An 11,440-nucleotide genomic window follows, 5' to 3' on the forward strand; every position below is an offset into this window, starting at 1 on the left:
TCACTCCACTATGAATACGTTTATGAGTAGTAAGGTAACTACTTTGAGAGAATGACTTACCACAAATATCACAGTGATATGGTTTCACTCCTGTATGAATGCGTATGTGAGTAGCGAGGTGAACTTTTGTAGAGAATGATTTACTACAGATATCACATTTATATGGCCTCTCTCCTGTATGAATACGACAGTGTGTAGTTAAGGAACCTTTCTGAGAAAATGATTTGCCACAGAAACCACAGTGATATGGTTTCTCTCCAGTATGTGAATGCAAGTATTTAATTGGGTTAGTTTTTTTAGATATATCACTGTGGTTTGATGGTTTTTCTATCTGTTTTAATATCTCATTAGGAAAATCAATTGTTTTTGATTGTATTTCATATTCATCCTGATTCTCACATAATTCATTTTCCATAATTTTCTTTTTTCACCACAATATACAAATATTTTTCCATCAACTCTGTTCTTTGTTGATATCTAAAGATTCTGCAAATTGTTACTTACAAGGTGATTTATCACAAGAAAACATTTCTGAGAAAGTATTCCAATATAGTTTATTACAAAAGAACTGTTATGTAATAAGAAATACGTATGGTAACGCTAAAATAGATCCATTTATCCAGACTTATCCAAAAACGAAGTTTCTTTCAAGAAAAACCAGCTTTATCTTCTTAGTAAATTTATCCAAGTTTAATTAAAGCTGTCTTGTACTTATTCCAGAGAGTGAAGTAGAGAAATGTAAATAATCTCATTTCAGAGGAATTATTTCGCCGTAATTCAACCATAGATTTATATAAACAGGATTTTATCAGTTGTGGAAAACATCTTTAAAGATGACAAACATTGAGTTATTTGCAGGTAATTATCAGTCATTATCATCTGAAATAATAAAAGAAACAATGTTAAAGACAAACTTGAACAATAGAGACTGAAAAGGAAACCTCATTTATAAAGATTACATCATACAGCTTTGTAAACTCCATATTGTGTACCATATCTTAAACTACACAATAGTAAACCATAACATTTTTCTTCCGTAAGCAACGTTATTTCTTGTTGCTTAGTCCCAGGTCAGACATGATGAACAACATTATAACCATGACCATCCCGTCTTTTATTCAGACAATGTATCAAGGAAGCATTATTCTCCAATGATGTTATTTGATAACAAGCCAATGAAGATGTGGAAATTAATGAAATTCTAGCGGCCGTTCTGTTTACATTCAGTACCACACCCGTCAACATCTCTAATGACCAATGAAATTATATTTTTCATTGGTTAATTAATTGATCATGTACACCTCATCTGGACAAGGGTCTTCTACCAAAGCCTTGCCAGTGGATTTAGTAGACGGAAAATGAAAGACCGTCGTACGTGTGTGCGTGTTTGCGTCTGCCTTTGTCTCCTCCGTCCCCGCCTGACAACGGGTGTTGGTGTGTTTACGTCCCCAAAACCTTGCGGTTCGACAAAAGAGACCGATAGAATAATACCGGTTTACAAACAAGTACTGAGGTCGATACGTTCGCCTAAAATTCTTCAAGGCCGCAGTCCAATGACTGAAACAAGGTAAAAGATAGACCTATACAAATAATTCGATATAATACTTACATTTTAATGTAGACTGAATGGTTAAAAGGTCAATTTCACCACAATCTCCAACTCTTGAGTTTATTTGTGAGACAATGTAAAACGCAGAGACACCGATGATTTTTGTCAGAGAAAACTTTACACAAATAGTCTGTCTAACATCTTATTGGAAATGCGTGTGTGTGTGTGTGTATATGTGCGAATTTAGATATATTTCATTACCGGAGAAATCTTCTTTTACGCTGGTGATATTTTGCCCGACCAGGATAAAATCAACATGTCATACACAGTAGAATAAATGTACAAGTTAGAAAGCTCCATCGATGGACAATAAAATAAGATTACAAAACAATGGCGACCGACAATTTCGTACATCCACTTCCTGATTCAGAACGAGGCTTATTTCATTCTTATCCGCTACTGAAGGAAAAGGGAGGAGAATGTCTTGAGTGAATATTCTTTTCTACTCTAGGCACAACGCCCGAAATTTTGGGGGAGTGGGTCAGTCGATTAGATCGACCCTAGTACTCAACTGGTACTTAATTTATCGACCCCGAAAGGATGAAAGGCAAAGTTGACCTCGGCGGAATTTGAACTCAGAACGTAAATACAGACGAAACACCGCTAAGCATTTCACCCGGCGTGCTAACGTTTCTGCCAACTCGCAGCCTCTTGAGTGAATATTGCTATACAAAAGGTGCTGACTGCAATGCTAATAGGAGTACAAAATGTACTAGCAGAGGGTTATTCAGGACTCGTGACCTTGATGTGATCCGGCCCGTTAGTGTGTAAGGAGTTAAGAACCGAAACACCTGCATGAGTTGGGCTTCTCTGAAGATCTTCTGCTGTTCTCTCTATTAAGTTTATTTTCTTTTTAATAACAATAACACATTTTTGGATTAATCATAAATCGTTACTAATAAAAAAAAGTGTGTCGCCCTCCCCACCCCAATATATATATATTATATGTTAAAAGCAATTTAGTCTATGTCCAGTCGTAGAATGACCAATGGTTTCGTAATGACAAAGCTTTAACCTCGTGGACGTCTTGTCAGACTCTAAAGCCGGCTTTAGAGCCTGACGAGTTCTTCACGAGGCTAAAGCCTTTGTGGGTGAAAAACCATTGGTCACTCTACGACTAGACATAGACTCGATTACTTTTAATACATTACTGTGGAGGCGCAATAGCTCAGTCGTTAGGGCAGCGGACTCGCGCTCACAGGATCGCGGTTTCGATTCCCAGAACGGGGGCGTTGTGAGTGGCTATTGAGCGAAAACACTTAAAGCTTCGCGAGGCTCCGGTAGAGGGTGGTGGCGAACCCTGCCGTGCTCTTTCACCATAACTTTCTCTCACTCTTCCTGTTTCTGTTGTACCTGCATTTCATAGGACCAGCCATGTCTCACTGTGTCACGCTGAATTTCCCCGAGAACTACGTTAAGGGTACACGTTCCGTTGATTGGATCAACTGGAACCTTCGTCGTCGTAATCGACGGAGTGCCGTAGTAATACATAACTGCTCTAAGCTTTAGAGTTTGCTTTTTTACGGATACACGATACATTGACGTTCGCAACTGGTATTAATCCGTATGTAAGATAACAAGCACGGTTAAGTAATACAGTGTACTCAAGAGAGGTAGAGGGTATGCAAAAATAGTATAGCGATTACCCTCCGGTATTGAAAGTAAAAAAAAAACCCTATCCGGTTTGTGGGTACTGTGAAAAAAGACGAAACGAACTGAACAAGGGTTTAATCAAGAGTTAAGTCCCTTGGCCACGAATTCTCGGAGATGTTTTTCATCTGTAAAACTTTTCACATACCCTTCCCCCACCCCTAACCATAACTGTAAACCTAAAATAGATTGAAATGCAATAGATAGATACTAGGGTTATAATTATGGGTGACAATTTCATACGACACTGCTACGGAAAATGGGATATTTTTCTAGTGGTGTCAAATGAAATTGTCACCCATAATTATAACTCTAGTATCGATCTATTGCATTTCAATCTATTTTAGGGTTAGGTTTAGAGTTATGGTTAGGGTTAGGGGTGGGGGAAGGGTATCTTTTTATTCTTCGCAAATGTAAATAAACCCAATCTGTTTCTTAAACGAGGGACATATTCATACAGCACGGAATGTTTTCACCCCAAATGGAGGTCAGCGATTGGTTAAGATTGCCGAAATATGTTATAACATATAGAATTTTCTCAATAAAGCCAAGAAAAAAATGTTTTATAAACACATTCTACCAGTATACGAAGTTTTAAAATGTTTAGTTAACTAGAAATTGTGTTGAAAACTGCCGTTCAAAAGGAAAAGATCCGTTCGTTGTTTTTGTTTTTATTTATTATTCTCTGTGTTCGAATCTTACTTTCATTCAAACTGTACGCTAAAATATGACTTAACAAGGAGGAAATTATACATAAACACAGAAAGGAAAGACCTACGGACAAAGTTACAAGATTGTTTCTAGTGTATAAAGCTCTCTGGTGATTAGAGGCGAATTTTTCCCATACCATTATTGACACTTCCGGTATGTCAACCCCATTCCTCAACAAATCAATAAACATTGTATCTGTATTATTTCTGTTGATTATTTAAACTGTGTTAGTAATACCCAATCACGCCCTGAACTTGTTTATTAACCAGAAGAAAATAGATATATTCTATAAGAAGTAGATACGCGTTCGGCTCAATCTATCAATGTCCTCATCAATTTCAACTTCCACTACTTTAGTACATCTCATTATTTCATCTTATAACTACATTGTTATGTAAGTATCATGCATATATAATAATTTACACAAAGTCTCTTATGTTTACATTCCTACTTTATCTACACTATTCCTGCTCCTTGCAAGATCTTGTTTTCTTTTATTTCTTTTTTTCTTTTCTTCATTCTACTTTCTTCATTCATACTCTTGAGTTAAGATAGTTTTCAGGAAATATAATATTTGAATTTGTGTTTTTTCATCTGTTCTCTTCAACGTCATTATTTACTCTGTGTTTACTTTCGAAAAGAATGCAATATACAAAAGCAAACAGTACAAAGAAAAAAAAAAAGAATTGCGAAAGAAGTTGGGGTTTCTGTTCCGCACTATAAGTAAAGTCACTTTGCACAAACTACTCTTATACAAGTAATAGCAATGTGTGTATTATGTCTCATACACATTCGTCTGCCTTTACGATCTGAGTTCAAAATCTGCCGAAGTCAACTTTACCTTTCATCTTTTCGGGATAAAACACATACCAGTCACACAGAGGGGTCGATGTAATCGACTTACCTTCACCCCTGAAATTGCTGGTCTTGTGCCAAGATTTGAAACCGTTATGTCTCATGCACACGCGCACATATAACAACAATCATCACATACACGTACATACATAATAGTCGGCGGCAAGTGGTAGCAGAATCCATCCATCTTTACATACATACATGCACGCACTGTACTGTACAGCCAGCTGCCACTCGCTAGCGAAAATGGTTTGGAAGTATGTATGCTGTCGTTAATTCTTTGACCTGTCACTTCCTTGGTAGAAGCATATTCGTTTGTTCATCCTTTAAATATTACGAAGGGCTTGCAGATTTTTATTGTCTCAAATATGGTGATCATTTTTAGTGCATGAATTAAGGAGTTATTTTCTCACTCAAAGAATCCAAGTTTTGCTCCAGGCAAGTTTGTATGTGTCCTATTGGTCCAATAGTAGGTATGAAGCTAAAAATGTATCTTGAGTACTGGATTTGAAAACTCTTTGCCAGTGGTCCCTAGGTATCGTCTTTCTCTTGTATTTTCCTGTCCACACTGGTGTCGCAGAGGGCAGCTGATTTCCACAAGACAGTATATATGTTCCTCTTCATGCCACACAACAATATCTGCCTAGTTGTGTTTTAACTTGGTGGCTGTTTTAATTTCAAATTCTGGCAATATTCTTTTGACCTAACAGTCTCAATATAGTCAGCTTCATCTGTTGGTGTTTCCTTTTCTGTTCCAGACAGTTCTGGGCATTGCATCATACATTATGGGAAGATAATATGTAGAAGGCATTTTCTTGCAGTTGACAATGATATAGTTGATGTCTTCACTCTTGGTTTTGAATAATCTATATTTGTTGTCTGTCAATGATTTCTGCCTTTTATGCTGCAGGTACTTGGTGGGGATCTCTTGTTCTTGAATTGCATGGAAGTAGCCTTCAAAGTGGGATGTCATAAACTTGTTGGTACTCCATGCCAAACTTTTGATATTGTCAGTTCCTTCTATGGTTTGTGTCTTTTGTGTCAAGTAACCATGCACTATCTTCTCAGTGAACTGGTCTGTTTTTTTTTATTTTGTTTTGATAAATACATTTTTGGATGTTCATTTGAGAGAGATCTGTATCAGCTCTTATTTCATACCTATCCTCATGTTTCTTTAGCTATTCTAATTATGTTTTTGGTTTCATAGTTGGGGCAAGATAGTCACTGATCTCCTTCTTTTGCTGCAGATGTTGCTTCAATGTCACAATACATGTTTTGTATGACATCAATACAGATTTAAGACCATGCCACCATCCTTGTGTGGGATGTATAACCTGTCTACATTTCCATTGATGTTGAAATTTCCTATAACACTGAGCAGCTTGTGTATTTCATTGACTCCTAGGGACCAGTTTAGGTGGCCAAATGTGAGCATGAGGACAGGCACTGCAAAAGTGTTGTGAGCACTTTGAGTCATCAAAAAGTTCAGATGACCATATTTTTATGTATGTATATGTGTATCTGTCTATAACTAAAAACTAGAAGCCCTTAATTATTATTCTACCATAATAAGACTCCCAATAAAGACAATCATGCAATATCAATATATATAATAATACAAACCTTTTAACAAATTCGTAGTAATGAAGGCTAACTCAGAATAATGAGATTCTAAGATATAAAAGATTCAGACAACGAGCAAATCAAATATGTATTCTCATCATCAGTGGCCTAATGGATATCACTATGGTTATGTGTACTTGTCTTGTGAAAATTGAGAATTGTATGAATTTGTCTTTTTTTTTCCTACTATGTTGGGCACTGAGGTGTCAGCTAACTTGATGTCCTCTTCTAAAAATGTTTTAGAGTGTTTGTGAGGTTGACATGCTAGAGTAGCCAAACTCCCCAGTGAATCCTTGTCTGATATTTTTATTTTATAAATTTACAGCAGCCATTTGTACATCAAATAGAAATCCAGTGATATTCTTCATGGTTCATCATATTTCTAGTGATAGGATGTGTTTGTATACTTAACTTCTAAAAGTAACTCACAACAAGTTTAGAAACTTATGTTCATGCTGAAATGTTAAGTAGAAGTGATGTTGACTCAAACTTGAATCCAACTATAACCAACAATGTTTCTGATTCTGAAGCCAAACTTTTACCACTCCTTAAACCTATGAAGTTGAAGATTACTTCAGAATCAGTCTAGTTGCAATAGAATGTGATAATTCTGGTTTATTGTGCAAGGCTCGACTAATGCATGAATATAGACCTGACCTGCTTCTCACCTTTGGCTTGGTTGAAAATTCAGATGAATTCAGACATTGACAAGGTTCACATCTGCTGCCCCCAAAATGCAAGAATAGTAGGAAAATAAATGTTTTCATTCAGTATGAATTAATGACAAAAACACAAGAATAAATCAAGATTGCTAAGCATAATTTTAACAAGAATTCCAAACTACAATTTATAATTAAAGAAATTGAGTAGAGTAATATATATTGTTTTTACTATAACATTCTGTTTATATATATTATACATTCTAAAATATTGTAATTAGCTTTAATTTAACGTAAACATTAAAATGGTAAAGCAAATTATCTGTTAAAAAATACATTTATATTTCACTGTATGAATCTGATGTCACTTTTGATTTATAATTTTGAAAGTGATACCTCTCTTTGTAAGTTATACTTTTTTAAAAGAGAGTTTATATTTAGCATTTTGTAGTTTAGCATCTTTCATGTAGCTTTTTCAGAATGAAGATAGTATTTATTGTTTAGTCTCTGCTGGACTTAGTCAGTATATGTCAGTTTTAATAGATGATAAAACTGATGATGTCATATTTCACAGTGATTATAGTGGGTATCTATATACAGCTGTGAATGTCACTATACAAGGTCATGATATTCTATGTAATTGGTCATGTATAAAAACTGAAGCAGTTTTTGAGAGGTGATTGGAAGAGGTCAATTGACTTGTTTTTGAATGTTTCAGTAGTTTAAGAAGCTACTGATAAAAAGAGGGAATTACAATTGTCAGCATTCCAAACTACAGTAGAGTTGACAGTTACCTTAATAAGTGGTAACAATTACCTGATTGTTACTTTGGTTGAAAGTCATATGTGTTAATATAAGACAATAATGTTTTATCTCCTAGAATCAATTGAAATATATCTGAAGAGAAAGACAACCAAAGTTTGGGTCAAATGAAGTAATCCATTTTGTATTTATTATACTGTAGATACTATCGAAGACATGGGAAGAAGCAGTGTTGGTCAATTTCAGGAGATTGAACCTCAAGGAAATGAGAAAAAAATAAAGTGGCTAGACGTTGTGCTGCAGAAGACCCTCCCAAACTATGTAAGCATGGAGAAATGGATATAAAATGGTAAGTGTTTTTGTTTGCCTGGGTCAGATGGAATATGTAATAATTTAAAAATGTTCTACTAATATTCTCTTGGGCTTCATATAGTACCTGTTGGTCACATTTCAGTTTGTTCATTTTAAGATCTGTTTGGAATGAACATACACAATCCTCACTACATCTCCACATCAGAGTATCTTTTCCTTGTAAATATTTTCTGACTCTTTCTTACTATCCTAACTTCTAATACCTGGAGTCAAGTATTTTCTCCAATAATATACATATTAACGCTTCATTGTCCCTTATTTCTTACATTGTCTTTTTATTTCAGGTTATCTGATAACATTGTATTAAAGATATTTTATTGAAGATTATCAACATATTTATCAACTTTTGTAAACTAAAAATAACTTCATAAAGCCATCAATCTGTTTCTACAACTTTGATTTAGTAGATGTGAAATATTTGTTTGGAATTGAGATCATGAGAAATTTCTCATTATATTTACTGGAAAATTTTTTCTACAGATTGTGAACTTAAATTTGCCGTGAAATTTTAATTTCATATATATAAAAACCCTGATATTTGGGTATATCTTTATTGATTGGAGATAGTTTCATGACCCTTTTGTTGATGGGTATTAGTTACAAGATTATATCCTAATAAATCTACTTGAAGTTATTTTTGTTTTTGCAGTTAAGACATCATCACACAGATAAGTTAAGAAACAAAAATTATGGATGGAAAAGCAGAGCCTGAGACTATTGAATCCTGTACTCAGACACCAGAAGATACAGAAGAGGATTCATTCACTTGCAATATATGTGGGAAGTTATTCACATCAAGAAAAAATTTAATACAACATAAATTAATCCACTCAGACTCTAAATCATACCAATGTGATGTTTGTGGTAAAAAATTTACTAGGAGTAGTTTAACTCGCCACAAACGTATTCACACTAGGAAAAAACTAAATCACTGTGATATCTGTGGTGAAAACTTTTTCACAAATGCTAGTTTATCTTCACACAAGCGTATTCACACAGGAGAGAAACCATACCACTGTGAAATCTGCGACAAATATTTCTCTCGGAAAGGTAATTTATCTACACACAAACTTATTCATGCAAAGGAGAAACCATACCATTGTAATGTCTGTAGTAAATCATTCTTCAATAGTCGTAGCTTAATTGCCCACAAACGTGTTCACTCAGGAGAGAAACCATACCACTGTGACAGCTGTGATAAAAAATTTCCAACAAGAGGTCATTTGTCTTACCATATACGTAGTCACACAGGAGAAAGACCCTACCGCTGTGATATCTGTGGTAAAACATTTCCTGTAAGTGGTTCTTTGTCTTACCACAAATATATTCACACAGGAGAAAGACCATACCATTGTGATGTCTGTGGTGAAAAATTCACCAGAAAAAGTTCATTAAATCGCCACAAACACATTCACACAGGAGTAAGACCATATAAATGTGAAACCTGTGGTAAAGCATTTTCTAGAAATTCTGATTTATCTTGCCACAAACTTGTTCACACAGGAGAGAAACCATACCACTGTGATATCTGTGGCAAAAATTTTTCCCAAAAGAGTAATTTAACTTCCCACAAACGTATCCACACAGAAGAAGAACCATATCAGTGTGAGAAATGTGATGAAACATTTTCTAGTAGTGATGGTTTATCTTCCCACAAACATGTCCACAAGAAAGAAAGACCACACCAATGTGATATCTGTGGTGAAAGATTTTCTCGGTGTACTGAATTGTCTTCCCACAAACATATCCATTCAGGAGAAAGACCGTACCGCTGTGATATTTGCAGTAAAACATTTTCTAAAAGGTGTCATTTGTCTTCCCACATACGTGTTCACACAGAAGAAAAACTATAGAACTATAATAAAACATTCTCACTAAGTGGTACTTTATCACAACTGAAATATATTCATACAGAAAATGACCACACCACTGTGATATCTATTGTGAAACTTGTACTAGAAGTGATTATTTAATTCAAACCAGATGTATCCACACAAGAGGTAAACCATCACTAAGAATCTGCAGTAGTTAGTGAATCTGTTCATATTATATAAGTGTAATATATTTCACCACTCAGTATCATCATCATCACTGTTTTATTGTTCTTATTCTGTACTGGTAGTCTGTCTGAGGATGCAATATATTTTTTATACACACTGAATATTTGTCCTGTTGAACATATAGCTGTTAACTACTCTTAAACTTCTCTAACATCTGAACTTCCAGGCATCTTCCAGCTTGAGAAAATATCCCTATATCCTTTGTGTGCTTTTGTAAATAGTATTGAATTACACCATACATGTTTTAGCAAGCCACAAAGCACTGGGATGTTTCAACTAGTATTTTGTATATTGACATGTTGATCTTTATACTCTTGACCATTCTTCCAAGTTGAGAATTTTTTTGTGCTACATTTATTCTGCTGTTACAGCCAAGTCATCAGTGAATAAAAGTTTCCAAAAACAATAATCTTAAACTTTGTGTTGCAGACTCAAGAACTATAGTGAATAGAAAGTGAATGAGGAAAGAAACTTAGTGTACACACAGCTACATGATTTACTCACCACCTAAACTTAATTGGTCAGAAATGACTCTCACAAGTCATTTATACCCTTATTACACACACCATACTACATACCATGAGAACCTGTGAAAAGTGTTCTGCAAGATAACAGATTTTAATAAAGTGTTATATTTTCTTGTGGTTCTACATTGTTATACAAATACAAACTACATCTTATCCCACTGACATTATCATGTACTGTCTTGGCTAAAAAATCAATCTGTTATTTTAGACTTGGTTTATCACTCAGATCTCAATTCATTGGTCTGTAAGTTAGTAGGTATAGAGTGTTGCTGAGTAAATCATTGCCAAGCAGTTTTCTATTTGATGTTGTCTAGGATGTTTGTATGTGTAGAAGCACCACTGTCTTATACATGTGAGCAGTATTACAATATAAATCTTACTTTAGAGGATGAACAACTGACCAAGACTGAAGTATTTATTAATCTTTGAGAGGAACCCTAATATTTGTAGAGTCATTTTGGCGATGTTATATATGTAGGGTCACCATGAGAAATCAGAGTGTGACCTTGATTTTGTAGCAACTGAAAGGTTTTTGTTGGGTGTTCTTTATGAATTGAAAGGCTGAGGTACATGACTGTCTCCTTGATAATTGTAATGATTGTCTTTGTGTTG

General features: G+C 34.9%; 2 protein-coding genes across 2 annotated transcripts in view; one reads left to right on the forward strand and one right to left on the reverse strand.

Annotated features, from left to right (window-relative positions):
• LOC115214080 (zinc finger protein 62 homolog) overlaps positions 1 to 11,440 on the reverse strand; it is a 433,795-nt gene that overhangs the window by 409,521 nt on the left and 12,834 nt on the right. The window lies entirely within an intron of this gene.
• Positions 3,963 to 11,440, forward strand: part of LOC115214374 (zinc finger protein 271-like) — a 34,701-nt gene continuing 27,223 nt past the window's right edge. Inside the window, exons 1-3 of the mRNA XM_036504383.1 lie at positions 3,963 to 4,364; positions 8,072 to 8,218; positions 8,891 to 10,092. Coding sequence (XP_036360276.1) covers positions 8,931 to 10,092 — 1,162 coding nt within the window. The 5' untranslated portion in view covers positions 3,963 to 4,364; positions 8,072 to 8,218; positions 8,891 to 8,930. The remainder of the gene's footprint in view (positions 4,365 to 8,071; positions 8,219 to 8,890; positions 10,093 to 11,440) is intronic.

This window comes from Octopus sinensis, linkage group LG7 (assembly GCF_006345805.1).
Source record: "Octopus sinensis linkage group LG7, ASM634580v1, whole genome shotgun sequence".
NCBI classification, from domain to species: domain Eukaryota; kingdom Metazoa; phylum Mollusca; class Cephalopoda; order Octopoda; family Octopodidae; genus Octopus; species Octopus sinensis.